The following is a 25,237-nucleotide window of genomic DNA, read 5'->3' on the forward strand; positions in this document are numbered from 1 at the left end:
TGTGGGAAAAAGTATGGAGGTTCCTTAAAAAAATTAAAAATAGAACTGCCATATATAAGTGCTTTTAAAAGATTCTACATAAATAATATCATAGAATATTTGTCTTTCTCTTTCTGATTTATTTCACTTGTAACATACACCATAGTGATGATTGTTAACAAAATTGGATTGTATATTCTAAAGGTGCTAAGAAAAGAAATAATAAAAGTTCTTGTTGCAAGAAAAACATAACTAGGTTAGGTAATAGATATTAAGCAAGCTTACTGTGGTAATCATTTCATAATGTATACATATATAAAGGTATATTTTATATCTAAATCTAATACCATATTGTATGTAAGTTATATCTCAAAAACTGAAATATCTGGACGTTTTAAATATAAAAACATAGAGCTAGCATATGATCCAGCAATTCCACTACTGGACTTACCTGAAGAAAATGAAAACACTAATTTGAAAAGATATATGCACCCTTATGTTTATTGCAGTATCATTTATGATAGTCAACATTTGGAAGCAATCCAAGTGCCAACTGATAGATAAATGGATAAAGATGTATGTGGGGGGGTGTAATGGAATATAATTCATCCATTAAAAAGAATGAAATCTCACCATTTGTAATGACATGGATGGACCTAAAGGGTATTATGCTAAGTGAAGTAAATCTGACGGGGAAAGCTAAATACTATAGGCATTAAGGAGGGCACATAATGTGATGAGCATTGGGTGTCATACACAACTGATAAATCATTGAACACTACATCTGAAGGTATGTACTTTATGTTGGCTAATTGAATTTAAATTTTAAAAACATCATAGGATTTCATTCATATGCAGAATCCAAAAAACAAAACATATGAACAAATAAGCAAAAAAGAAGAAAAACAGACCCATAAATACAGAGAACAGACAGTTGCCAAAGAGGAGAGTGTGGGGGGTTGTTAAAATGGGTGAAACGAAGTGGGAGGTGCAAGCTTCAAGTTACAGAATGAATAAGTCATGGGAATGAAAGGGAATAGCATAGGAAATATAGTCAATGGTACTGTAATAAGGTTGTGTGGTGACAGATGGTAGCTACACTTATGGTGAGCACAGTATAGCATATACACTTATTGAATCATATGTTGCACATATGAAAAACTAATGTAACATTGTGTGTCAACTATATTTCAACTTAAAAAGAATATGAAGAAATGCTTAACATCATTTGTCATTAGGAAAATGAAATTAAAACACTAATGAGTTGCTGTTATACATTATTAGAATAGCTAAAATTAAAAAAGACTGACCATACCAATTGACACTGAGAATATGAAGTAACAGGATCTCTCTTTTATTTCTGGTGGGAATTCAAAATATTATGGACACTTTAGAAGATAGCTTGGCTAATACTCTTCCCATGTAGTCCAGCAAACACGTTCCTCGGTGTTTACCCAAGTGATTTGAAAAACTTTTTCCATACTGAAACTATACATGAATATTTATATAGCTTTATTCATAATCACTAAAAACTGGAAGGAACCAAAATGTCCTTCAATAAGATGAAGGGATAAACAAACTGTGGTACACCCATACAACAAAATATTATACAGCAACAAAAATAAGTAAACTATAAATCTATGCAAGGACATAGATAAGTCTTAGATGCATGTTGCCAAGTGAAATAAACTAGTCTGAGAAGGCTATATATGTATGATTTACAGGACATTCTGGAAAAGGCAAAATATAGAGGTGGTAAACAGAGCAATGGTGGCCACAGATTCAGGGGTGGGGGAGTAGGGTTGAATAAATGCAGCACAAAGAATTTTTTTACGTCAGTGAAACTATTTTATATAACACTATAGTTGTGGGTACATGGCACCTTGCATCTGTAAAAACCTACAGACTTTAACAGCATAGAGTGAACCTTCATGTGTTCAAACAAAAATATTAGGATATCCGCAGACCAAGGAGGGAAAGCCACTGTGACAAATATCTAGTAGTATTAAAAATCTATGATATAACCTCACTGAAAAGGATGGCAGCAGAGAGTTAATCTAAATAACTTAAGAAACAAGATAAAACTGACAAAATAATTGTACATAAATACTGCCCTTCACTTGATGGGATGAGCACTGGGTGTTATTCTATATGTTGGCAAACTGAACACCAATAAAAAACACATATACAAAAAAAAAATACTGCCCTTGAGTAGGTCAGGTTGTTTGCCAGTAGGGCACAGCTCAACAACCTGCAACAGCCACATGGATGCTGGGACTGCACAGATATGCAAATGGAGGCCAGGTGGGGGGAGCTGGGTTCCTCCCAGCTGGAGTTGTGGAAAGTTACAGATATGCCAAGGAGATCTTATAATGATCCATAAGATACTGGATCCAAGCAGGAGACATCAGTGTGGACTTATATTGAGCTTATATAATGCAGATCAATATTTATAGAAAATTCTATATATACACGCATTAGTATACACACACATGTGCTTGCTCTGTCTACTGAGAGGGCTGTTATGGACTGAACATTTTGTGTCTCCCAAAATTCTTATGTTGAAGCCCAAACTCCTCCATGACTGTATTTGGACATAGAATCTTTATGGAGGTAATTATGGTTAAACGAGATCATAAGGGTGGAGATCAGGCAATACAATTGGTGTCCTTATAAGAAGAGACACCAGGGATCCCTGGGTGGCGCAGCAGTTTGGCGCCTGCCTTTGGCCCAGGGCGCGATCCTGGAGACCCCGGATCGAATCCCACGTCGGGCTCCCAGTGCATGGAGCCTGCTTCTCCCTCTGCCTGTGTCTCTGCTTCTCTCTCTCTGTGTGACTATCATAAATAAATAAAAACTTTAAAAAAAAAAAAAAAGAAGAGACACCAGAGAGCCTCCCTCCTCTCACTATGAGAGGACACAGAAAGAAGACCATCATCCACAAGCCAAGAACAGAGCACCCACTAGAAACCACCCCTGCTGGACATCAATCTGGACCTTCTACTCTCCAGACTGTGAGAAAATAAATTTCTGTTTAAGCTGCTCAGTCTGTGGTGTGTTGTGTGACAGCTGCAGAAGCAATGGCAGACACCCTCACAGCAGTGAGAACACCTAGAACCCAGAGCTTGGTTTCTAGGATCATTCTTTAATAAAAGGAATCAGGGCTCTTTGGGAACATAATCAATGCTGGGGTGGGGAATATACAAGATGAGCTTGGAGTGTTTGTAGCATCTAAACATAAGGAATGTCAAAAAAAGAAAAAAAAGGATAATGTAGGTCAAAGGATATAGAAGGCAACTGAAAGAGCTCTTAATATCTAAAGCCAGAACAATTTTGGCAAAAAAAGTAAATAATGTTACTAGATTGTAACCAACACGTAAGTGTTCATGAGTCCATACCAATAATTGAAGAAATGGGGAGGAAAGACAAATATCCCATATAGAATTCCAAATAACTTGTATGAATCCTTCTTTCAGGAAATGGAAGGCAAGCCCCACTTTTTTAAGTGCAAGGTGTACCTAGTGACTTTCTTTTAAAATAAGGAGTGCATGGGGATCCCTGGGTGGCTCAGCGGTTTGGCACCTGCCTTTGGCCCAGGATGCGATCCTGGAGTTCCGGAATCGAGTCCCACATCGGGGTCCCGACATGGAGCCTGCTTCTCCCTCCTCCTGTGTCTCTGCCCCCCACCATGTCTATCATAAATAAATAAATAAATCTTTTTAAAAAAATAAGGAGTGCATGGGGCACCTGGGTGGCTCAGCCAGATTAAGCATCTGCCTTGGCTTAGGTCATGATCTCAGGGTCCTGGGATCAAGTCCCACATCGGGCTTCCCGCTCAGCAGGGAGTCTGCTTCGTCCCCTCCCTCTGCTGCTCCCCCTGCTTGTGCTCTCTTGCTCTCTCTGTCAAATAAATAAATAAATAAATAAATAATAATATATATATATATATATATATATATATATCTTTAAAAAACAAATGAGTGTACTTGTCATGATGAGCACTGGGTGATGTATGGAAGTGTTGAATCACTGTATTGCACACCTGAAATATTTTAGTTAAAACTAAAAAATTTAAATAAAAACTTAAAAAATAACTCAATATAAAAGAAGGAGAGTAATTTTATAGTGGATAAATCTGACATACACCTAAGCTAGTTGTTCAAAGTTAGTATCACTGTAATAGCATATGGTATGAGCATGGCACTACCTCTGTAGCCTTCTTTAAATGCCAATTTAACCATGAGATACACACCATGCAAACCCAATGGGAAGGACACTCTCCATACCTGACCTTCTCAAAATCATCAAGATTATTAAACACAAGGAAATTTTAAGGAAGTGTCATAGTTTAAAGACACCTATAAAGACATAACAGCTAAGCATTATGTATCCTAGATGAGATCCTGGCACAGAAGAAGAAATTAGGTAAAATAAATGAGATCCAAAGTAACTATGGTGTTTAGTTAATAATAATCCATCAATATTGGGTTGCTAGTTGTGAGAAATGTATTATATTAATGGAATAGGTTAATGAGGGGGAAACCAGGGCGCACAATGCACAGAAACTCTGTACTGTACTTACAATTTTCCTATAAGTCTGAAACTATTATAAAATTAAAAAGACATCGTCTGCTCACCAACCCCCTTTCTCATCGGGCTGCTCACCAGCTCACTACCACTGCTCAGGGAGCTTCCACTGGAAGAGGTCCTCGTGGTCGACCTTGTCAATAATCGCTTCCTCAGACAGATGGATGACGAGGATTCCATTCTCCCCAGGAAGCTTCAGGCAGCCCTGGAACACATTCTGGAGGAGAGGAATGACCTGGCTAGTGACCAGGATGAAGGACCCCTGACTGAAAGCGTGGCCTTGAGTCTAGTCCCTTGAATGAGGTGGTGTCCGAGGCTTTTGTCCGCTTCTTTGTGGAGATCGTGGGCCACTACTCCTTGTTCCTGACAGCAGGCGAGGGCGAGGAGAGGACCCTGCAGAGAGAGGCCTTCCGCAAAGCCGTCTCCTCCAAGAGCCTCCGCCGCTTCCTGGAGGTTTTCATGGAGACCAAGACCTTTCAGGGCTTCATCCAGGAGCGGGAGCTAGGAGCTACGCCGGCAGGATGCCAAAGGTCTGTTTGAGGTCCGAGCCCAAGAGTACCTGGAAACACTCCCCAGTGGAGAACACAGTGGTGTCAATAAGTTCCTGAAGGGACTCGGCAATAAGATGAAGTTTCTCCACAAGAAATAACCTTCAGCGGGAATAGAAGGGAAGGGAGAAGAAATGGGTAGGAAATATCAGAAGGGGAGACAGAACATAAAGACTCCTAACTCTGGGAAACGAACTAGGGGTGGTGGAAGGAGAGGAGGGCAGGGGGTGGGGGTGAATGGGTGACGGGCACTGAGGGGGGCACTTGACGGGATGAGCACTGGGTGTTATTCTGTATGTTGACAAATTGAACACCAATAAAAAATACATTTATTATTAAAAAAAAAGAAATAACCTTTAGCTCAGCCTAAAGGAAAAGCATCCTCCGAGTTGCAACCATATTTTTTAAAAAACAGTCCTAGTGGCCTTTCTGAAATGCTGGATCCTGGTTGTCACCAGTGTGGGCTACAGACCAGGATGGCTTCTGACTGCCACCAGGTCTCCCAGGACTGAGGGCCCAAGAGCTGCCCAGCAGGTGCAGCTTCTTCAGAACAGCACTGGAAAGAGGACCCCAGACCAGGCAGGTCACCAACATTCAAATGGATTGTTTGGGTTGTTGGGTTTGGGATTTTTTTAATATTTTTAATCTTAGGTATTAAAAGGAAAAAAAAAGACTTATCTTAGGTATTAAAAGGAAAAAAAGACATAAATAAATAAATAAATAAATAAATAAATAGACTTAGATAAAGCACACAAATAGTTATTGTTGATATAGATATATAAAAATTAGCATATTATCCAATGGATAGGTCACCACCACCAGGCAATTTGTAGAAATGCAAATCCCTGATGTCCTCCCTACAGCTAATAAATTCTGAGTGAAGCACAGCTATCTGTTAAAGCCTCCGATTGATTCTGATGCACCCAAGTTTGAGAACCATTGACCTGAAAAATGGCTTTCACTGGGCAAGAACCTTGCTGTCATGTGCCTCTGAGCCCTTCCACAAGAAGCAAGCAACTAGTTGGACTTTCCTTGACTGAAAGACAGTGTTAGGAAGATCGAAGATTAGCCTCTTGCCAAAGGCTGAAATCTGTCTCTCTTTTTTTTTTTTAAAGATTTTGTTTGAGAGAGACAGAGCACGAGGGGGGTGAGATGCAGAAAGAGAAGCAGACTCCCCGATGAGCAGGGAGCACCATGTGGGGCTCAATTCTGGGACTCCGGAATCATGACCTGAGCCCAAGGCACATGCTTAATCAACTGAACCACCCAGGTGCCCCTAAAGGCTGAAATCTTAACGCGGGCAGAGACTTCCTGAAAGTGAGGGGATCAATTGCATTCAGATTTGGTACAAATCAGATTTTAAGTGTCTGCCCAAATGCATGCATGTACACACACTTCTCTACCACCACCAGCAAGTCAGCAGAGATAACCTTTCTGTCACCAATGCAATAATGTTAGATGTTTTAGGGGTTGAATTGTGTACCCCTCACAGGTCATTTGTTGAAGTCCTAACTCCCACACCTCAGAATGTGAATTTATTAGGAAATCAGTCCATTGCAGATGCAATTGGTTAAAATGAAGTCACACTGGTGTAGAGTGAGCCATTAATCCAGTAGGTCGGTCTAGTGTCCTTACTAAAGAGAAATTTGGACACAGACGTGCATAGAGAGAAGATGATGGAAAGACACAGGGAGACTGCCATCTATAACCTGGCTCTACATCAAGAGAGAGCAAGCATTGGACACTTGGCACTTGAATAAAGCGTGCTTAAAAAGAGGGACATTTAACGTCATCATCCTTACAATAGACTTTTAATGTATCAATAGTCTTTTAAAGACGTTTAAGGTATCAAAGATTCAAAATCCAGGACCATGGAGTAAGGACACAAGGAATTCCTTTTGGTTGGTCAAGAAGAAAAGCAGGACAAAGGAGAAAATGAAGATAAAGTAACACAAGAAATCAACATTTTTAAAAAAGACACAGCAAGGTGTGCTGACTCACTGCTCCAGGCTTTCTGGGTTGGTCCTAATGAAGAGCACCTGAAACTAGGAATAAAAAGGCTTTGGAACCATTTGATTGGCTAATGAATTGCTCCCTTCCCATTGGCTGGAGAGGGCTTTTTGAAAAATTTAAAATTAATTAATTAACATATAGCGTAATAGTAGTTTCAGAGGTAGAGTTTAGTGATTCATCAGTTGCCAATAACACCCAGTGCTCATTACATCACCCAGTTACCCCTTCCCCACCTCCCCTCCAGCAACCCTATTTTTTTCCTAGAGTTCATGGTCTTTTATGGTTTGTCTCCCTCTCCGATTTCATCTTATTTTCTTTTTCCCTCCTTCCCCTGTGTTCATCCTAACCAAAGAGGTAACGGATCTGTACTCCAAAAACTATAGAACACTTATGAAAGAAATTGAGGAAGACACAAAGAAATGGAAAAATAGAGGGGATCCCTGGGTGGCTCGGCGGTTTCGCACCTGCCTTTGGCCGAGGGCGCGATCCTGGAGTCCCGGGATCAAGTCCCGGGATCGAGTTCCGCATCGGGCTCCCGGCATGGAGCCTGCTTCTCCCTCTGCCTGTGTCTCTGCCTCTCTCTCTCTCTCTCTCTCTCTCTCTCTCTCTCTCTCTCTCTCTCATAAATGAATAAAAATAAATCTTAAAAAAATAATTATAAAAAAAGAAATGGAAAAATAGAGGCTTTATCTAGAAAATAGATAAAACAAATTTCTTTTTTAAAAAAAATCCCACCTTGAGTGCTTGTCTAGCTCTTTGCCCCTGTTGTCCTACAGAGTGGTTCTGATTTTCGAATTCCCAGAGCTTCTGACTGTGAGAAGGCTCCTCCAGTCTTTCCAAACTGGCTAATTTAGGCAGTGGGGATAATTCTGTAAAGTAAATGATCATGAAATTAAAGTCATTTTTCCTGCATCCTGAGCTCCTTGGGGAATGTTAATGTAACTTGATTATCTTCCTTGTCACCACTATGTCTCATACACAAGAGGAACCTAATGACTAGTAGCTGATTATGTGTATATGGAACAGGTGTTACCTTTTTCAGGTGTAAGGCTGATATTTTATCATTGAACATGGTTTTCACTCTGCCCTGGGGTTCCTTGTACTCATCACAATCATGTTTGAAGTTCATTGGAAACTTTAACAGGCCAAAAACTACCCTTTTCCTAATCACAATTTAGGCTTCTCCTTTCAAGAATCCTATGACTTGGGGATCCCTGGGTGGCTCAGTGGTTTGACGCCTGCCCTGGAGTCCTGGGATCGAGTCCCGTGTCAGGCTCCTTGCATGGAGCCTGCTTTTCCCTCTGCCTGTGTCTCTGCCTCTCTCTCTCTCTTTCTCTCTCGTGTCTCTCATGAATGAATAAATAAAATCTTAAAAAAAAAGAATCTATGACTTAAGTACTGTTATTTGAGGGTGGGGGGCGTGAAATATACATATAAAGAAGTGTAGACAGCTCATGGAAAACTTGAGGAACAGCCATATTTAGAACATGAATATCACTGGTCCAAAACCTTGATTAAGAAATAGACACCATGGGGTACCTGAGTGGCTCAGTCGGTTAAGCATCAGATTCTTGTTTTCAGTTCAGGTCATAATGATCGAGCCCCATGTCTGGCTCTGAGCTCAGCTTGGAGCCTGCTTTAGATTCTCTCTCCCTCTCCCCTCCCACTCACTCTCTATCTCTCATAAATTAATAAACAAAATCTTTTTTAAAAAAGAGAAATAGACATTATAAGAACCTTTGTATTTTCTGCCTACCCAGCCTCAATTGCATGCCCTTTCCATCTTCAATAGTTCCCAACTGAAATGAATTTGGTGTCAGTTTTTCTCTTCAACCTTCTTTTAATTTTTTTCTCTGATAGATGTTCCCTGAAGAGATACATGTATTTTTCCCTGCTTTTAAATTAGAGTGCATACATCCTTCTGTGACTTCCTTCTTTCATGTACCATTATGTTCCTGAGGTTTTTTTATGTTAAATTTATTTTAGTTGTGGTTCATTTATTTTTTTAATTTTTAAAAAATATTTTATTTATTTATTCATGAGAAACACAGAGAGAGAGGCAGAGACATAGGCCAAGGGAGAAGCAGACTCCCTGCAGGGAGCCTGATGTGGGACTCCATCCCAGGACTCCGATCATGACTTGAACCAAGGGCATACACTCAACCACTATGCCATGCAGGGATCCCCACTTATATTTTTAATATATCTGTGGGAGGCAGGCATCCCCACTTATATCTAAGTGTATGAATATATGCAGTTTATCCATTCTATCAGTGATAGTTTTTGTTTCTCAATTGTTGCTAAGAACGATGCTGTTTTTAACTTTCTTGAACATATCCCCTAGTTCACATGTGCCAGAATGTTGAATTATTTAAGAGTGGAATTTCTGGGTCATGGAGAATGCACAGATTACTCCCTATGTCTGTTTTCAAATGTTTTTGATCAAATTATATTATTATCAGGCATAGGTGAATATCCCCATGGCTGCACATCTCTGCTCACCACCAATAACTCAGTGTTTTATTTATTTATTTATTTTAACATTTTATTTATCTTATTTATTTTATTTTATAATTCAAGTTAACATATAGTATAGTATTGGTTGCAATAGGATTTAGTGATTCATCACTTACATATAACACCCAGGGCTCCTGCCAACAAGTGCCTTTTTTTTTAATAAATTAATTTTTATTGGTGTTCAATTTACCAACATACAGAATAACACCCAGTGCTCATCCCGTCAAGTGTCCCCCTCAGTGCCCGTCACCCATTCACCCCCACCCCCCGCCCTCCTCCCCTTCCACCACCCCTAGTTCGTTTCCCAGAGTTAGGAGTCTTTATGTTCTGTGTCCCTTTCTGATATTTCCCACACATTTCTTCTCCCTTCCCTTATATTCCCTTTCACTATTATTCATATTCCCCAAATGAATGACTGAGTGTTTTAACATACTTGCCAAATATTGGGTGTTTCACTATTGCTTCCCTTTGCCTTTGCAAATTTACCAATGAAGTTCAGCAGTTTTCTCACATTCATGGGCCATTTTTTTGCCTGTGTTGTGAAATGCCTTTTGATTGCTTTGCTTCTACTTCTATTGGTTATTTTCTGTTTTTATTTGCAGGTAGAAGTGCCTTATGTATTCTGATAATGCTGCCTGGCCAGTAATGTAGTATGATTATATCTTCTCCCTGTTTGTGGTTTGTATGATTCTTTCTTTACCACAGGGTCATTTGCCAAACAGTTTTTACCTTTGATGAAATAACACTTATGTGGGTTTACTTTATGATGGGTAAACTTGGAAACTTATTTAAAAATAAATCACTCCCTACCTCAAACCATAGAGATGTTTTATGTTGTCTTCTTATATATGATAGTTTTGCTTTTCACACAGAAGTGTCCATCCACTTGTAATTGCTTTTCTCCAGGATAGGGAGAAAGGATCTATTTTTTTTTCAATTTTCATTGAAAAAGTACTAGCTCCATTAAATAGTTTACCTTTTTCACTGCACAACAATCTGTTATGAAGCAACTTTTTATATTGATTGCCTTTCTTCTGAGCTCTGTCTTTTATTCCATTGATTTATTTGTCCAGCCATGTGCCAATAAGTCTTAATTACTATAGATTTTATTTATTCCTTATTTAAATTCAATTTAGTAAACATATACTGTATTTTTAGTTTCAGGAATAGAATTTAGTGATTCATCATTTGCATATAACACCTAGTGCTCATTCTATCACATGTCCTCCTTAATGCCCATCAACCCAGTCACCCCATTCCCCATCCCCTCCAGCAACCCTCAGTTTGTTTCCTAGAGTTCAGTGTCTCTTACGTTTTGCCTCCCACGGATAAATGAATAAAGAAGATGTGGTGTATATAAACAATGGAATATTAGTCATCAAAAAGAATGAAATCTTGCCATTTGTAATGATGTGAATGGAACTAGAGAGTATTATGCTGAGCAAAATAAGTCAGAGGAAGACAAATATCATATGATTTCACTCTTGTGAAATTTAAGAAACAACAGATGAACATAGAGGAAGAGGAGGATAAGTGCTATACCTTTTACATGAAATCTTTGTAATGTAAGTGCAATTCAATCAACATCCCCTCCCCAAGCTTTGCTATGCTGTGGGAGTAGCTTGGTTTACACTAACCCCATCTGTTTCCACATACACTTTAGAATTATATTTTGAAATAAAAATTTTGTTAGGATTTTATTAATGATGTACTGAATATAAAGATCTATATGGAGAGTATTAATATCTTTATAATAATGATCATTCCTAAACAATAACTTAACATAATTCTTCATTTCTTATATTTTTATGTCTATCAATAAAAATTCATACTTTGTCCAATAAGGCATATAATCTTTTATTAGACTTTCTGTCATCATTTTTCTATTAAGAGGTTTTGGCTGCCTTTTTGGAACACTCTTGGAATGGGTTAAGGAAATTCCTTTCTTTCCTAATTCACAGAGATACATCTAAGAGCATGAATAGACATGGAATCTCCTAGATTTATCTTTTTTTCATCCTTTAAGATGATCATATTTTTCCCCTTTAATCTGTGAAATATAAAAAGTTACATTTACCAGTCACACCCAGAGCATACTGCCTGCTGATGAAAGCAGGGTGCCTGCAGGTGGGAGCAGATCATCATTGAGCATGAGATCATTGAGCATCACTGATTCCAGCTGTAAAACAAATCTGGGGCCCTCAGGGGTTTAGGATCTTGGCAGTGCTTCCATGAATCCTATCACCTGGTAAACATGCCCACGATCACATCATCCCACAATCACTTATATTAGAAAGGTCCTTGCCAGATCCTGATGTAGACTGCATGGAGTGTTTGCCTTATGTAGTTCATGGTATGTACGGTTATCTGAAGTTAAGATTTGGCACTGCCCCAATCAATTACTGGGGGCGGGGGGCGGGTTCTTGGCCAGATGCTCCAAGAGCTCCAATATCACAAGTTGGGTCTGGACCATCTCATAATCAGACCTGAGAAGAAAGGTCTACATGGAGAAAAACACTTGAGGCACAAAAGCCCAAGTGAAGCAGTGTTTCCCTTCCATTATGGAAGTCAATAAAAAGGTAGGAATTAACCAGCCTCTCCTTGGTGAGCATGGATTTTCTCTTCCCACTTCCTGGTTTGCTTGGTTTAGGAACTGGCCCAGGAGACTTGGTATCAGGGTTGGTGAGTTACCATTCTTGCCAGTTTGCTTCTTTTGATTTTGAAATCCTGTTATTTATGTTGTTATTGAAATTCTCCAATTTTCATAATTTTTTTCATGTTTTTCTTAACCAGAAACTCTCTCTGTGGCTTTCTATTTGGTGTGTGCAATGTTAGATAAGATGCTTTAAGGGTGAGATACAGCTTTTCTACTTCTAGGGATGCTCAATGGTGTTCTAAGGCACTGGCTCCCAATTTTGGCTGCATGTTAAAGTCATTTGGGGGAATGATAACAAAACATGAATTCCTGGATCCAGCTTCCAAAGTTTCTTGTTTGAGAGGTATGGATTTTTCTGGGCATGGGCTGTAAAAAATAAAACCCAGAAATAGCAAAATTAAAATCACCAGATCAGTAAAATAGTATTTAGTAAGAGCTTATTGTGCATTTAAGGATGGTTTGTGAACTAATATGAAGCTCACAGGCGGGATCCCTGGGTGGCACAGCGGTTTGGCGCCTGCCTTTGGCCCAGGGCGCGATCCTGGAGACCTGGGATCGAATCCCACGTCAGGCTCCCGGTGCATGGAGCCTGCTTCTCCCTCTGCCTGTGTCTCTGCCTCTCTCTCTCTCTCTGTATGACTATCGTAAATAAATTTAAAAAAATTAAAAAAAAAGAAGCCCACAGGCATGACATTACTGAACAGCTTATAAAGTGAAAACAAGGAGGTTGTTTACCTTTACAGCATTGGTCATTATGGAGGGGTTTTGCAGATGGCAGGTGATTGTTTCAAAGTGATTATCTTACACATTTTTAGGAAGACAAATTAAGTTTCTTCTTTAACTTTCATTTTTTATTGATGTATAATTAACATACAATGTTATATTAGTTTCATATGTACAGTATTCAACAATTCTGTACATCACTCAGTACTCATCATAAGTGTAGTAACCATATGTGTTTCTTTTATGGTTATCAGGTATTTATCAGAAATAAGTTTCACTTATGCTCATGAAATAAGGTAGATTTAGTTTCGCTCATGTAGTTTTTTAAAGATTTTATTTATTTATTTATTCATGAGAGACACACAGAGAGAGGCAGAGACACAGACAGAGGGAGAAGCAGGCTCCATGCAGGGAGCCTGATGTGAGACTCGATCCCAGGACTCCAGGATCATGCCCTAGGCCAAAGGCAGGCACTAAACCGCTGAGCCACCCAGGGATCCCAGATCATGTGGTTTAAATGGTTTCTTTGGTTCAGGGAATTTTCTTTTTAATAAGATTGTATTTTTATTTAAAAGGTTTTTAATTCTGGTTAACATAGTGTAAATTAGTTTCAGATGTACAACGTAGTCATTTAACACTTCCGTATATTACCCTGTGCTCCTCGCAAGTGCCCTCCTTAACCCGCTCACCTATTTCACTCATCTCCCCATCTGGTAACCACCAGTTCTCTATCATTAAGAGTCTGTTTCTTGGTTTGCCTTTCTCTTTTTTTACCCCTTGGTTCATCTGTTTTGTTTTTTAAATTCCACATGAGTGAGATCATATGGCATTTGTTTTTCTCTGACTGACTTATTTCACCTAGCATTATATGCTCTAGTTCCACCCATCCACATCCTTGGAAATGGCCAGATTTCATTCTTTTTGATGGCTGAATAATACTCCAGAGCGTGTGGGGAGGGGCGCGTGTGCACGCGCACCACATCTTTATCCATTCATCAGTTAATGGACGTTTGGGCTCTTTCCATAGTTTGGCTATTGCAGATAATGCTGCTATAAATATCAGTGTACATGTACCCCTTTGAATCTGTAGTTTTGTATTCTTTGGGTAAATACCTAGTCGTGCAATTGCTGGATCATAGGGTAGCTCTATTTTTAACTTTCTGAGGAACCTCCATACTGTTTTCAGAGTGAGATGCACCAGTTTGCGTTCCCACCAACAGTGTAAGGGGATTCCTGTTTCTCTACAGTATCACTGACACCTGTTGTTCCTTGTGTTGAATTTGCCCAGGGAATTTTTAAGTCTGGCCTCAATTTTGTATTTAACTTGAACAGGAGTTTTAAGAACTCAAGTGATTCCTCTTGGCAACAATGTTTGAGAAGGTCTGGTCAGAGCAGCTCAGAGTGTCCAGCTGGCTGGTCCTCAGTTATTCAGCCACATGACTCAGGATATTTCTGCACTGATTTTCCTTGTTGAAATCTTGTGTGGGTTTTGCATCCCATTTCAACTTTTAAGATGAATCTGAGTCCCAAGGAGGAAGTTCAAAGAGGATGGTGTAAAAATAGAAGCCAAAGGAGGGAAGTAACTTGGGATTTAGGGGGAGGGATGGACTTCATTGAACTTAACTTTCATCATTGCATAATAAACTGATATTCACTGAAAACCACCCCGGAACCAAGATTCAAAAGCACTTATCTGTCCTGTACAAACAGCCAGCATTGAACAGATTAACTTCCTTCTAGTGATGTGTTTAAGGAAGTGGAGAGATTTTAAAAACACTAGTCTCAGGCAACTTCATTTTTTAAAAGATTTTATTTATTTTTTCATGAGAGACACAGGAGGAAAGAGAAGCAGGCTCCATGCTGGGAGCCCGACGCGGAACTCAATCCCGGGACTCCAGGATCGCACCCTGGGCCAAAGACAGGCGCCAAACCGCTGAGCCACCCAGGGATCCCAAGGCAACTTCAATTTTCCTAAAACTTGCCATAGGAGCTATTGTTCTTTGTTTGGGGTTTTTCTTTTACTTCATTTATTATTTTATTGCTACATTTGAAATGAAAATAAACTGTGAGAAGCTGCAAACACATGCCGCTTCATGAAAGTTATGGAGCAATGGAGGCACCCATTGTAGAAGGTTAAAAGTAACATCCTTTAGGAGGTGAAAGGACTTCATACAATAAGGTCATCAATGGCAGGATTATTGACAACGTTTGCCACCTGGAATTTATGCATTAATGGAAAGTTTAAAAATGAATATAAGGGAACATAGGCTACTCCTGACCTCTTAGCCAGGGAGCATGGGTGTGAAGACATCAGAAGATGCCTAAAATTTCTACAAGCACATAGGTTTAGAAAAGAAAAAGCCCCAAACTGAGACACTCAGGAAATGTTGAAATCTGCTCTTGGGAGGAGATTCCCATTTACAAAATTTGAACACCCTTTTTCTCCTGCTGGATGGTTTCATTTGAGAGAAGAGTATTCTTTTCCTTAGTATTAGTTTTCTTCAGTTTTGACCTGTCAAACTTCTCCACTTCAGACAAGTCTGACTTATCACTCATCTTGACTAAAAGAAAGACTGATGGCTTGAAGACAGATGAAAGCCGAACCTCAGACCAACGGCGCTCTACCTACAGGATGAGGTTCTGTTAAGTGTTCTTTGAAAGCTTGAATTTAATTGAATTTCTAATATGCAGCCTTGTTACAATAGATCTATTTAATCATGCTCTTCTGTCAGTCTTCAGTTTCTGACTTTATACTATTCCATAGGACAACTCAGTACTATATTACACAAGCTTTACACCTAGAGGATGCTGCCTGTATTCTCCTCTAGGATTTTGATGGATTCCTGTCTCACATTTAGGTGGTTCCTCCATTTTGAGTTTATCTTTGTGTATGGTGTAAGAGAATGATTGAGTTTCATTCTTCAATATGTGGCTGTCCAATTTTCCCCAGCACCATTTATTGAAGAGGTGGTCTTTTTTTCCATTGGATATTCTTTCCTGCTTTGTCAAAGATGAGTTGCCCATAGAATTGAGGGCCCATTTCGGGGTTCTCTATTGTGTTCCATTGATTTATGTGTCTGTTTGGGGGCCAGTACCCTGCTGTTTAGGATTATTTGTTCTAGCTCTGTGAAAAGTGTCAATGGTATTTTGATAGGGATTGCATTGAATGTATAGATTGCTCTGGGTAGCATAGACATTTTAACAATATTTATTCTTCCAATTCATAAGCATGGAATATATTTCCATCTCTTTGTGTCTTCCTCAATTTTTTACATAAGTGTTCTGTAGTATTAGAGTACAGATCATTTACCTCTTTGGTTTGGTTTATTCCTAGGTATCTTATGATTTTTGGTACAATTGTAAATGGGAGCAATTCTTTATCTTCTGTCTCATTGGTAGTATGTAGAAATGCAACTAATTTCTGTGCATTGATTTTTATATCCTGACACATTGCTGTATGAGTTGTAGCGATTTGGGGTGAAGTCTTGGGTTTTCCACATAAAGTATCATGTCATTTGTGTAGAGTGAGAATTTGACTACTTCTCTGCCAATTTATATTTCTTTTTGTTGTCTGATTGCTGAGGTTAGAGGTGCCAGTACTATGTTGCACAATGGTGGTGAGAGTGGACATCCCTGTTGTGTTCCTTGGTTATTTATTTCTATGTATTTTTATATACATATATTTATTTGAGCTTATGCTGTACTTGAGGAAAGCCAGTAAGCAAAACAAGCATATAAACATATATAGTTAGATGGTGAAATATGCTATCAAGAAAGAGCAGGTCAGAAGAATGGGGAATACAATGCCATTCTTGGAGGTAAAAGCATTGCTATTTTTTTTTATTGAAGTTCAATTTGCCAACATATAGTATAACACCCAGTGCTCATCCCATCAAATGCCCTCCTCAGTGCCTATCACCCAGTTACCCCATCCCCCTGCCCACCTCCCTTTCCACTACCCTTTGTTCATTTCCCAGAGTTAGGAGTCTCTCATGGTTTGTCACACTCTCTAATTCTTCCCACTTATTTTCCCTCCTTTCCCTTATAATCTTTTTCACTGTTTCTTATATTCCCCGTATGAATGAAACCATATGATGATTGTCCTTCTCCAATTAACTTGCTTCACTCAGCATAATACCTTCCAGTGCCATCCACACTGAAGTAAATGGTGGGTGATGTGGCCAAGCAGTCTATATATTAGAATTACATTCTATTTCTTCTGGTTTTCTGCTATATCCTAGGAACCTAGCACAATGTATAAATATAGTAGATGGTATTTGTTAGTTGAATGTATGATGGTCAGTAATGTCCTCATTAAAGAAGTGAACTTTGACAGGCTAAATGAAGGGAGACAGCTAACTATGCAGATACCTGGGGGAAACATGTTAAGCAGAGATGAAGGCAAGAGCAGAAGTGACAAGGCAGGAACGTGCTTGGAGGATTTGAGGAAGAGTGAAGAGACTAGGTAGTATGGTATAGAGTGAGTCACAAGTAGAAAGTTAGACAAAGTCAGGTAGTCAAAAGCCAGATCATGCAGGACATCATAGGCTATAGGGAAAAAATCACAAGTCATTGTAAATGTGATGGCAAGCTCGGTTGTCTTGAGCAAGTGAGTTGCTGATTCCTTACGTAGATCTCTGGCATAGCAATGAGTGCTTTGTGAAGATGGGTCCACCTACTCACAACCCTTAAATCTTCAAACATACCCTAATGTGAACTTTGAGAACTGGGGTAGGGCAAGATTAGAAGCAGGGGGATCCATTTATTGCCTGTTTTAAGTAGTTGTCCTCTGACTTGGTTAGGGCTAATTTACCTAAAAGAGGAATAGCTTGAAAAACTGAGCATCCTCACTTTATATGAATTCCTCATACAGTTTGATGAGATTGCAAACTGGTGCATGTGAAGAAATTGCCTCATTCCTCCTTAGTAGCAAGAAACTGAAAAAAGTGACCTTATTTAACAACCTACTGATTAATGATGGGATAAAAATACTATGTGATGCTTTGCTCCATCTAGATTGTTCTCCTGAGTCACAACAAGTCAGCTTAAACAAGCCTATCGTGTAGGAGTTTTGATTTGAGTGTGCAGTCAACACACACTTGAAGGGGAAAGTACAGCAAAGCTTAATAGCTGAAGGCATGGTATTTGGAGTCTGATACATTTGTATTGTTATTCTGGATAGGCCACTTTGGCACCACAGTGTTGGCACAGTTCTCTTAAGATTTTTTTCAACTTGCATTTCACGGTCTGGGGAATGAGGTCATAACACTCTCAACCTTATAGCTTTGAGTTAAATATGGAAGCTCCAGACTCAGCTGGGCTATAGCAACTGATTCTATAAGAGCAAGGAACTTTTCGTTACTTTAACAATACGGAACTATGCTAGGTGCCATTTGGAATGTGTTGTTATTGAGAACATAAGGAATAAAGCTCAAAAAAGGAAGTTTGGTACTTATGTTTTCTAGTTTCTACTTCTTTCAAGATGGCAGGCAATGAATTCTTCTTGTCTCTCTCATTTGTTCCAATTATATAAGATCTTTTTCTCCTTTCTAGAGAAGTTGCTAGAAAAGCAGAATATTTCCAATAGTTGAGATATGGCAAGAGATGGATGGATATATATATATATATGTATATATATATATATATATATATATCAAAAGTGAGGCATAAAACCACAAAAATAAAAGATAAGATATTAGCAGGAATGATTAGAAAACAAGTAGCTCAACATATAAAGAACATAGTTGTTAATTTTTTAGAACTCACTAGGTTTCAACACAAACCTGGAACTAAAACAACCCTTTATAGTCTTTATCGTTCACATATTTTTTTTCGGTAGACCTATTAATTGTAATACTAACCCCTCTGTTAGTATTACATAAAAGTCCATTACATAATTGTCTTTAAAATCTCAAGTTGTTTGAGGATATATCTGGCCCCAGAGGAATCCAGTAAGTGATTGCCAGCATGAGCTAAATTTATATTACAGAAGAAGGCATCGTGAAAAAAAGGGACAGGAAATCATTGGCTTATTTTTAACTTCTTGAGGAACCTCCATACTATTTTCCAGAGTGACTGTACCAGTTTGCATTCCTACCAACAGTATAAGAGGGTCCCCCTTTCCCCACAACATTGGCAACATCTGCTGGTTCCTGTGTTGTTAATTCTAGCCATTCTGACTGGTGGGAAGTGATATCTCATTGTAGTTTAGATTTATATTTTTTCCTTGATGATCAGTGATGTTGAGCATCTTGTGTCTGTAGCCATCTGTGTGTCTTCATTGGAAAATATCTATTCTGTGCATTCACTAACTGTATTATTTGTTTTTGGAGTGTTGAGTTTTATAAGTTCTTTTCATATTTTGAATATTAACCCTTTATCAAATAGGTCATTTGCAAATATCTTCTCCCATTCTATAGGTTGCCTTTTAGTTTCGTTGATTGTTTCCTTCACTGTGCAGAAGTATTTTATTTATATAAATAACGGAATATTATTTAGCCACAAAAATAAAATCTTTCCATTTGCTGGGGCACCTGGGTGGCTCAGTGTTTGAGCATCTGCCTTCAACTCGGGTCATGATCCTGGGGTCCTAAGATCAAGCCCCCCATCAGGCTCTCCACAGGGAGCCTGCTTCTCCCTCTGCCTACGTCTCTGCCTCTCTGTGTCTCATGAATAAATAAAATCTTTTTTTATTTTTTATTTTTTTATAAATTAATTTTTATTGGTGTTCAATTTACCAACATACAGAATAACACCCAGTGCTCATCCCGTCAAGTGTCCCCCTCAGTGCTCGTCACCCATTCACCCCCACCCCCCGCCCTCCTCCCCCTCCACCACCCCTAGTTCATTTCCCAGAGTTAGAAGTCTTTATGTTCTGTGTCCCTTTCTGATATTTCCCACACATTTCTTCTCCCTTCTCTTATATTCCCTTTCACTATTATTCATATTCCCCAAATGAATGAGAACATACAATGACATGGATCAAGCTGGAAAGTATTATGCTAAGTGAGATAAGTCAGAGAAAGACAGATACCATATAATTTCACTCATATGTGGAATTTAAGAAACAAAACAAAGGAACATAGAGGGGGGCAGCGGGGAAAACCAAGAAATAGACTCTTAACTATAGACAAAAAACTGAGAGTTATTGGAGTTGGATGGGGGATGGGTTAAAAGCTGATGAGGATGAAGGAGGGCATTTATTGTGATGAATACTGGGTGTTGTATGTAAGTGATGAATCACTAAATTCTACTCCTGAAACCAACTGTACTTTAACTAGAATTTGAATAAAAATTTGGTGGAAGAAAAAAAAATCATTACAATTCTAAAAAAAAAAAAATGAGGGGAGGGAGAAAAACAGGAGCACCTTAATGGCTCAGTTGGTTAAGTGTTTGCCTTCTGCTCAGGTCATGATGTCCAGGTCCTGGGGTGGAGCCTTGTCGGGCTCCCTGCTCAGTATGGAGTCTGCTTCTCCCTCTGCCCCTCCTCTCCACTTATGTTCTCTCTCTTTCTCTCTCAAATAAAATCTTCATTTTTTTAAGATTTTTAAATTTATTCATGAAAGACACAGAGAGAGAGAGAGGCAGAGACACAGGCAGAGAGAGAAGCAGGCTCCACGCAGGAAGCCTAATGTGGGACCCAATCCCACGATGCCAGGATCATGCCCTGAGCCAAAGGCAGACACTCAACCACTGAGCCACCCAGGCGTCCCTCAAAATCTTTAAAAAAAGAAATCATGTACCAACATTATAGCCTAGGGCTTGGCAAAGTTTTTCTGTATAAGATGAGATAGTCAGGTTAGTTTAGGTTTTGTGGACTATCCAATCTTGTACAGTCTCTGTAGTAACTAGTAACTAGTCTTGTATATAGTCTCTGTAGTAACTAGTCAACTCTGTTGTAGCAAGAAAACAGACATAAGTCATATGTAAATGAGCAGGTGTGGCTATGTGCCAGTGAAACTGAGTATTAGTATTTGAATTTCATCTAACTTCCACATGTCATGAAACACTATTTCTCTTATTTTTTTCAACCATCTGAAAGTATAAAGTCTCTTAGCTCATAACTGTAGGAAAAATAGGCATATAGCTGGATTTGGTCCTCTAGTTGTATTTTGCCAACCCCTGCTCTAGCATGTTTTTCCCCCATGTGTGAACACAGATCCAGTGTGGTTCTTTCCAACTTTAAGAAAAAAAAAAAACAGAAGCTAGAAATCCAGATTAGAAATGTGTAAACTTTCCAATACTGGCAACAGAGCTTTAAAAAAAAACCGTGGATGCCACAAAATGGGTCCATAAATCCAGAACCAAAAGGCATCAGAATGCTTTTGTTACCTTTATTCTAGTTTCAAAATTTTCAAGTTTCTACATAGTAGAAAAGCAAAAGCAAAGCAACTCCTTTAGAATGACATAATTTTAAAACTGAAAATTTTAGGATTAAATTTAGCCAAACAATGAGAAAACCAAGTTGTAGAAGTAATTTCTACTGAGGTGATGTATCCTGTTGACTTGCATACATTGAACCATCCTTGCTATCAGGTTCTCCAGTTAGTGGAAATGGAAGGTTGATTTTTCTCATGCTGTTCCATGTTTTCTTTTTTTTAAATAATAAATTTATTTTTTATTCGTGTTCAATTTGCCAACATACAGAATAACACAAGTGCTCATCCCGTCAAGTGTCCCCCTCAGTGCCTGTCACCCATTCACCCCCACCCCCTGCCCTCCTCCCCTTCCACCACCCCTCGTTCGTTTCCCAGAGTTAGGAGTCTTCATGTTCTGTCTCCCTTTCTGATATTTCCCACCCATTTCTTGTTCTCTATTCCATATTTCATTCCCTGCACTATTTCAGATACTATTTATTTCCTCTTTCCAATAAGGAGGCCATGGATGGAGACTTTGGACTGCAGCAGGCAGCCTAGATATGTGTAGAATTTGGATGGGAGTCATGTATGATCCTCTTTCAGGCAGTTAGACTATGGTGTTGACCCTTTTCTGTGTGAATTCATGAAGATTACTCTTCTGTTGTCTCACTAAAACTTGTTGGAGCTCCACTGGGGGAGCTCTTATGCTCAGCAAAACCCTAAAACATCTGGATCTGAGTGTGAATTACCCACAAAATGATGGAGTATTGGTTTTAACCATGCCCTTGAAGTTTCCAGCCTGTAAATTGCAGGAACTAGAGTAAGTCTTGTCAGTGCTTTCTTGGGTGATCAAGTCTTATAGAGTAAGGATTTAGATGGTGGAGTTGATGACAGAAATAAAGATTTTAATAATGATGTCATTGGTGGCTGTGATGTGCAAGGGGTATGAGAACATGTGCTCTCAACAATAGGTAGTATACAATCGGGGTAAGATTTCTTGGGAAAACCTTTTAGCTGAGAAGCTGAGTTTACAAGATCTCTCATCTTTAGTATTACAGAGAGGTGTGCCTGGGCCAGGCCCATCTGGAATACCATGAAAAAATGCTGCAGCAGAAAGGACCCAGAGATTCTTCCCTGACCTGGATTACATATTTGTGAGGAAGAGGAAAATCTTTTGGGGTAGGCAATAGTGGGGGCATCTGTGTTGAGAAATAGCCTTACTAGAAAAGGTATGTGTTGGGATCAGAGGTAGAGGAGGTAGCCATCTAAGCCACTGGTCTGGGCCAAAGATACTATGCTTTTCCATGGAGCTACCTCAGTTGTAAGGGGATGGCCTTTGACCAAAACTTAGGTAATGAAATAGACAATAGATGATAACCTTCTATAGCTTTCTGAGTATCTTTTTAATGATGCCAAGTAACCCACCTATTTCAGATTCCTCCTGGATGCTGAGCTGTCCCTGGTCTGAAAAAGAATTAACCTTTTTATTCTTTGAAAGTGTTCCACTTTCAAATGTTTGGGGGGCTCATAAATAGGATAAATCTAGAACATGAGTGTCTCCTCTTCATAAAATAGCAATACTATAGCCTGCAAGCTCCTGAATTGAAGTGCTTAGTAGGCTTGAATAAAAAAATAATCAACATTATGGTATATGGTATAACTGTTTATCTCAAACTTTTTTCCACCTCACAGTTATAATTTACATTCATGGTTCTATTGACTTGACTTTTGTGGGAATAAACAAGTAAAGGAAAACAAAATTCTGGGGAGAATCTTTCCTTTTAGAATCTTATTTCCTCTAAGAAACTGCCCCTGGTAAAATAACATTTTTTCCTTGACCCTTATTTTGTGCTACATGGTTTGAGATAAATAAACTCAATGCTATAGCCTAGGGGTCCAGAAAAATTATTCTGTAGAGGGTTATAGAGTAAATATTTGGGGCTTGGTTTGTCTGTTTGGTTTCTGTTGTAACTAATCAGCCCAGCTGTTGTACTTTGAGGGCAGCCATACATACATATAAATGAATGTGTGTGATTTTGTTCTAATAAAATTTTATTTACAAGAGGAAGAAGTTGGTTGGACTTGACTGACATGCTATAGTTCGCTGTTGTCTGCTATAGATTCCAAACACTTATCTGTCCTCCTTCAAAAATCACTCACTATAAATTTCCATTTCCTCTCTTGATACCCCAACCTTGTTAGGCCTCTTCTCTGAGTTCTTGTAGGGCATATAAAATGCTGCATTGTTTATCACACTTTTACTCTAAGTTTGAAAGCACGGATGTATTTTGTCATTATTCTAAAATTATCAGTCACTGGCACATGGTTAATTATCCAAAACTACTGAATGAATAAGCTTGAGATTTTCTGATATCTGCTTCAGTATCTAAGTATTCAACAAATAATTACTGAATGTGTAGTGTCAGGAAGTCTTTTGGGTGGTTTGGATACATCAGTGAATAAAACAAATATCTGTGTCCTAATGGATTTTGCATTGGCTTTGGGAAAATGGGGGGGAGGGGAGCAAGTACATAAGTACACCATATTTTGTGTTAGACCAGGGACTAGCAAAGTATTTGGCTTTGTGCCTATTTTTGTAAATAATGTTTTATTGGTAGAAACCATTCATTTACAAGTTGTCTATGAATGCTTTTATGTTACCATGGCAAATTTGAGTTACTGTGGCAAGTAACTGTGTGACCCATTAAGACTGAAATATTTATTATTTGGCCCTTTATCGGCAAAATTGTTTAATCTTGCACCAGAAAAAAATTCCTATGTTTTTAAAGCAGATTAGGATATGTTTTTAAAGCAGATTAGGATATGTGGTCAGGGGTGCTGATTGGGTGTGGCCATCTTAGGAAAAATCAGTCCATCTAACCCTCACTGACAAGGGAAAATTTTTGCAAAGACTTGGAGGAGGTAAAAGACTGAGTCGTAAAGATTAATACAAGGGTGCTTTCAAGTAGAATGAACAGCCAGTGTAAAGGTGGTAACATGGGAATAGCCTGTTTTGCTCAAGGTACAGTAAGAAGGCCAATGTGATGAGGCAGTGAGTAGAACTGTAGTTGCAGATGATGTGGGAGAGGTGAAATGAGGTGGCAGATTACATGAGAGCATCTGGGCAATTTGTAAGGACTTTATTTTGAGTGAGAGGAAGAACCATATGATATAATTCTTATGAAAATAGTACATTTGGTTCTTCTCAGTGATGTTGGGACATGAGTACTAGGAGGTAGAAAAATGAACCAGAAGAGTTTGCCTAGAATAGCTCTTCAGAGTCAAGTTCGGTATCAGAAAAACATGGATTAGAAATCTGTATCCAGTTATCTGTCTTTGAACAAAATGCTTTTAAATGTTCTTGCCTCCATTTCCCTGTTTCTAAAACCAGGATGAGGGATCTCTGGGTGTCTCAGAGGTTTGGTGCCTGCCTTCCGCCCAGGGCGTGATCGTGGAGTCCCAAGATCGAGTCCTGCATGGAGCTCCCTGCATGGAGCCTGCTTCTCCCTCTGCCTGTGTCTCTGCCCGCCCCCTCTGTGTGTGTGTGTGTGTGTGTGTGTGTGTGTCTCATGAATAAATAAAATATTTTTAAAAATAAATAAATAAAACTAGGATGATAAGACCACTGTGACCACTGTGTGAGTTAATATGCACTAAGGGCTTTGAATGGTGTCTGGTATGTTATAAATGTCAGTATTACAGTTGTTCCCAAAATGACTCCCTTCTTCATGGACACCATGAGGTAGGTCCAAAAATGCCACTTCATATCATGATTCTAGCTCATATTTTTTTCAGGATGTCTGGTTGTTTTTACCAGTGATGTCTATCAATATATAGCATCAGCTATGACTAATAAT

General features: G+C 39.0%; 1 protein-coding gene across 1 annotated transcript; it reads right to left on the reverse strand.

The window, feature by feature from the left end:
- Nucleotides 1-15,441: 15,441 nt before the first annotated feature.
- LOC129500062 (thymosin beta-15A-like) lies at nucleotides 15,442-15,579 on the reverse strand. Its single transcript, XM_055310203.1, has one exon. It carries the CDS (start codon nucleotides 15,577-15,579, stop codon nucleotides 15,442-15,444), a length of 138 nt encoding a protein of 45 aa, XP_055166178.1.
- Nucleotides 15,580-25,237: the final 9,658 nt, after the last annotated feature.

This window comes from Nyctereutes procyonoides, unplaced genomic scaffold (assembly GCF_905146905.1).
Source record: "Nyctereutes procyonoides isolate TBG_1078 unplaced genomic scaffold, NYPRO_anot_genome, whole genome shotgun sequence".
Lineage (NCBI taxonomy): Eukaryota > Metazoa > Chordata > Mammalia > Carnivora > Canidae > Nyctereutes > Nyctereutes procyonoides.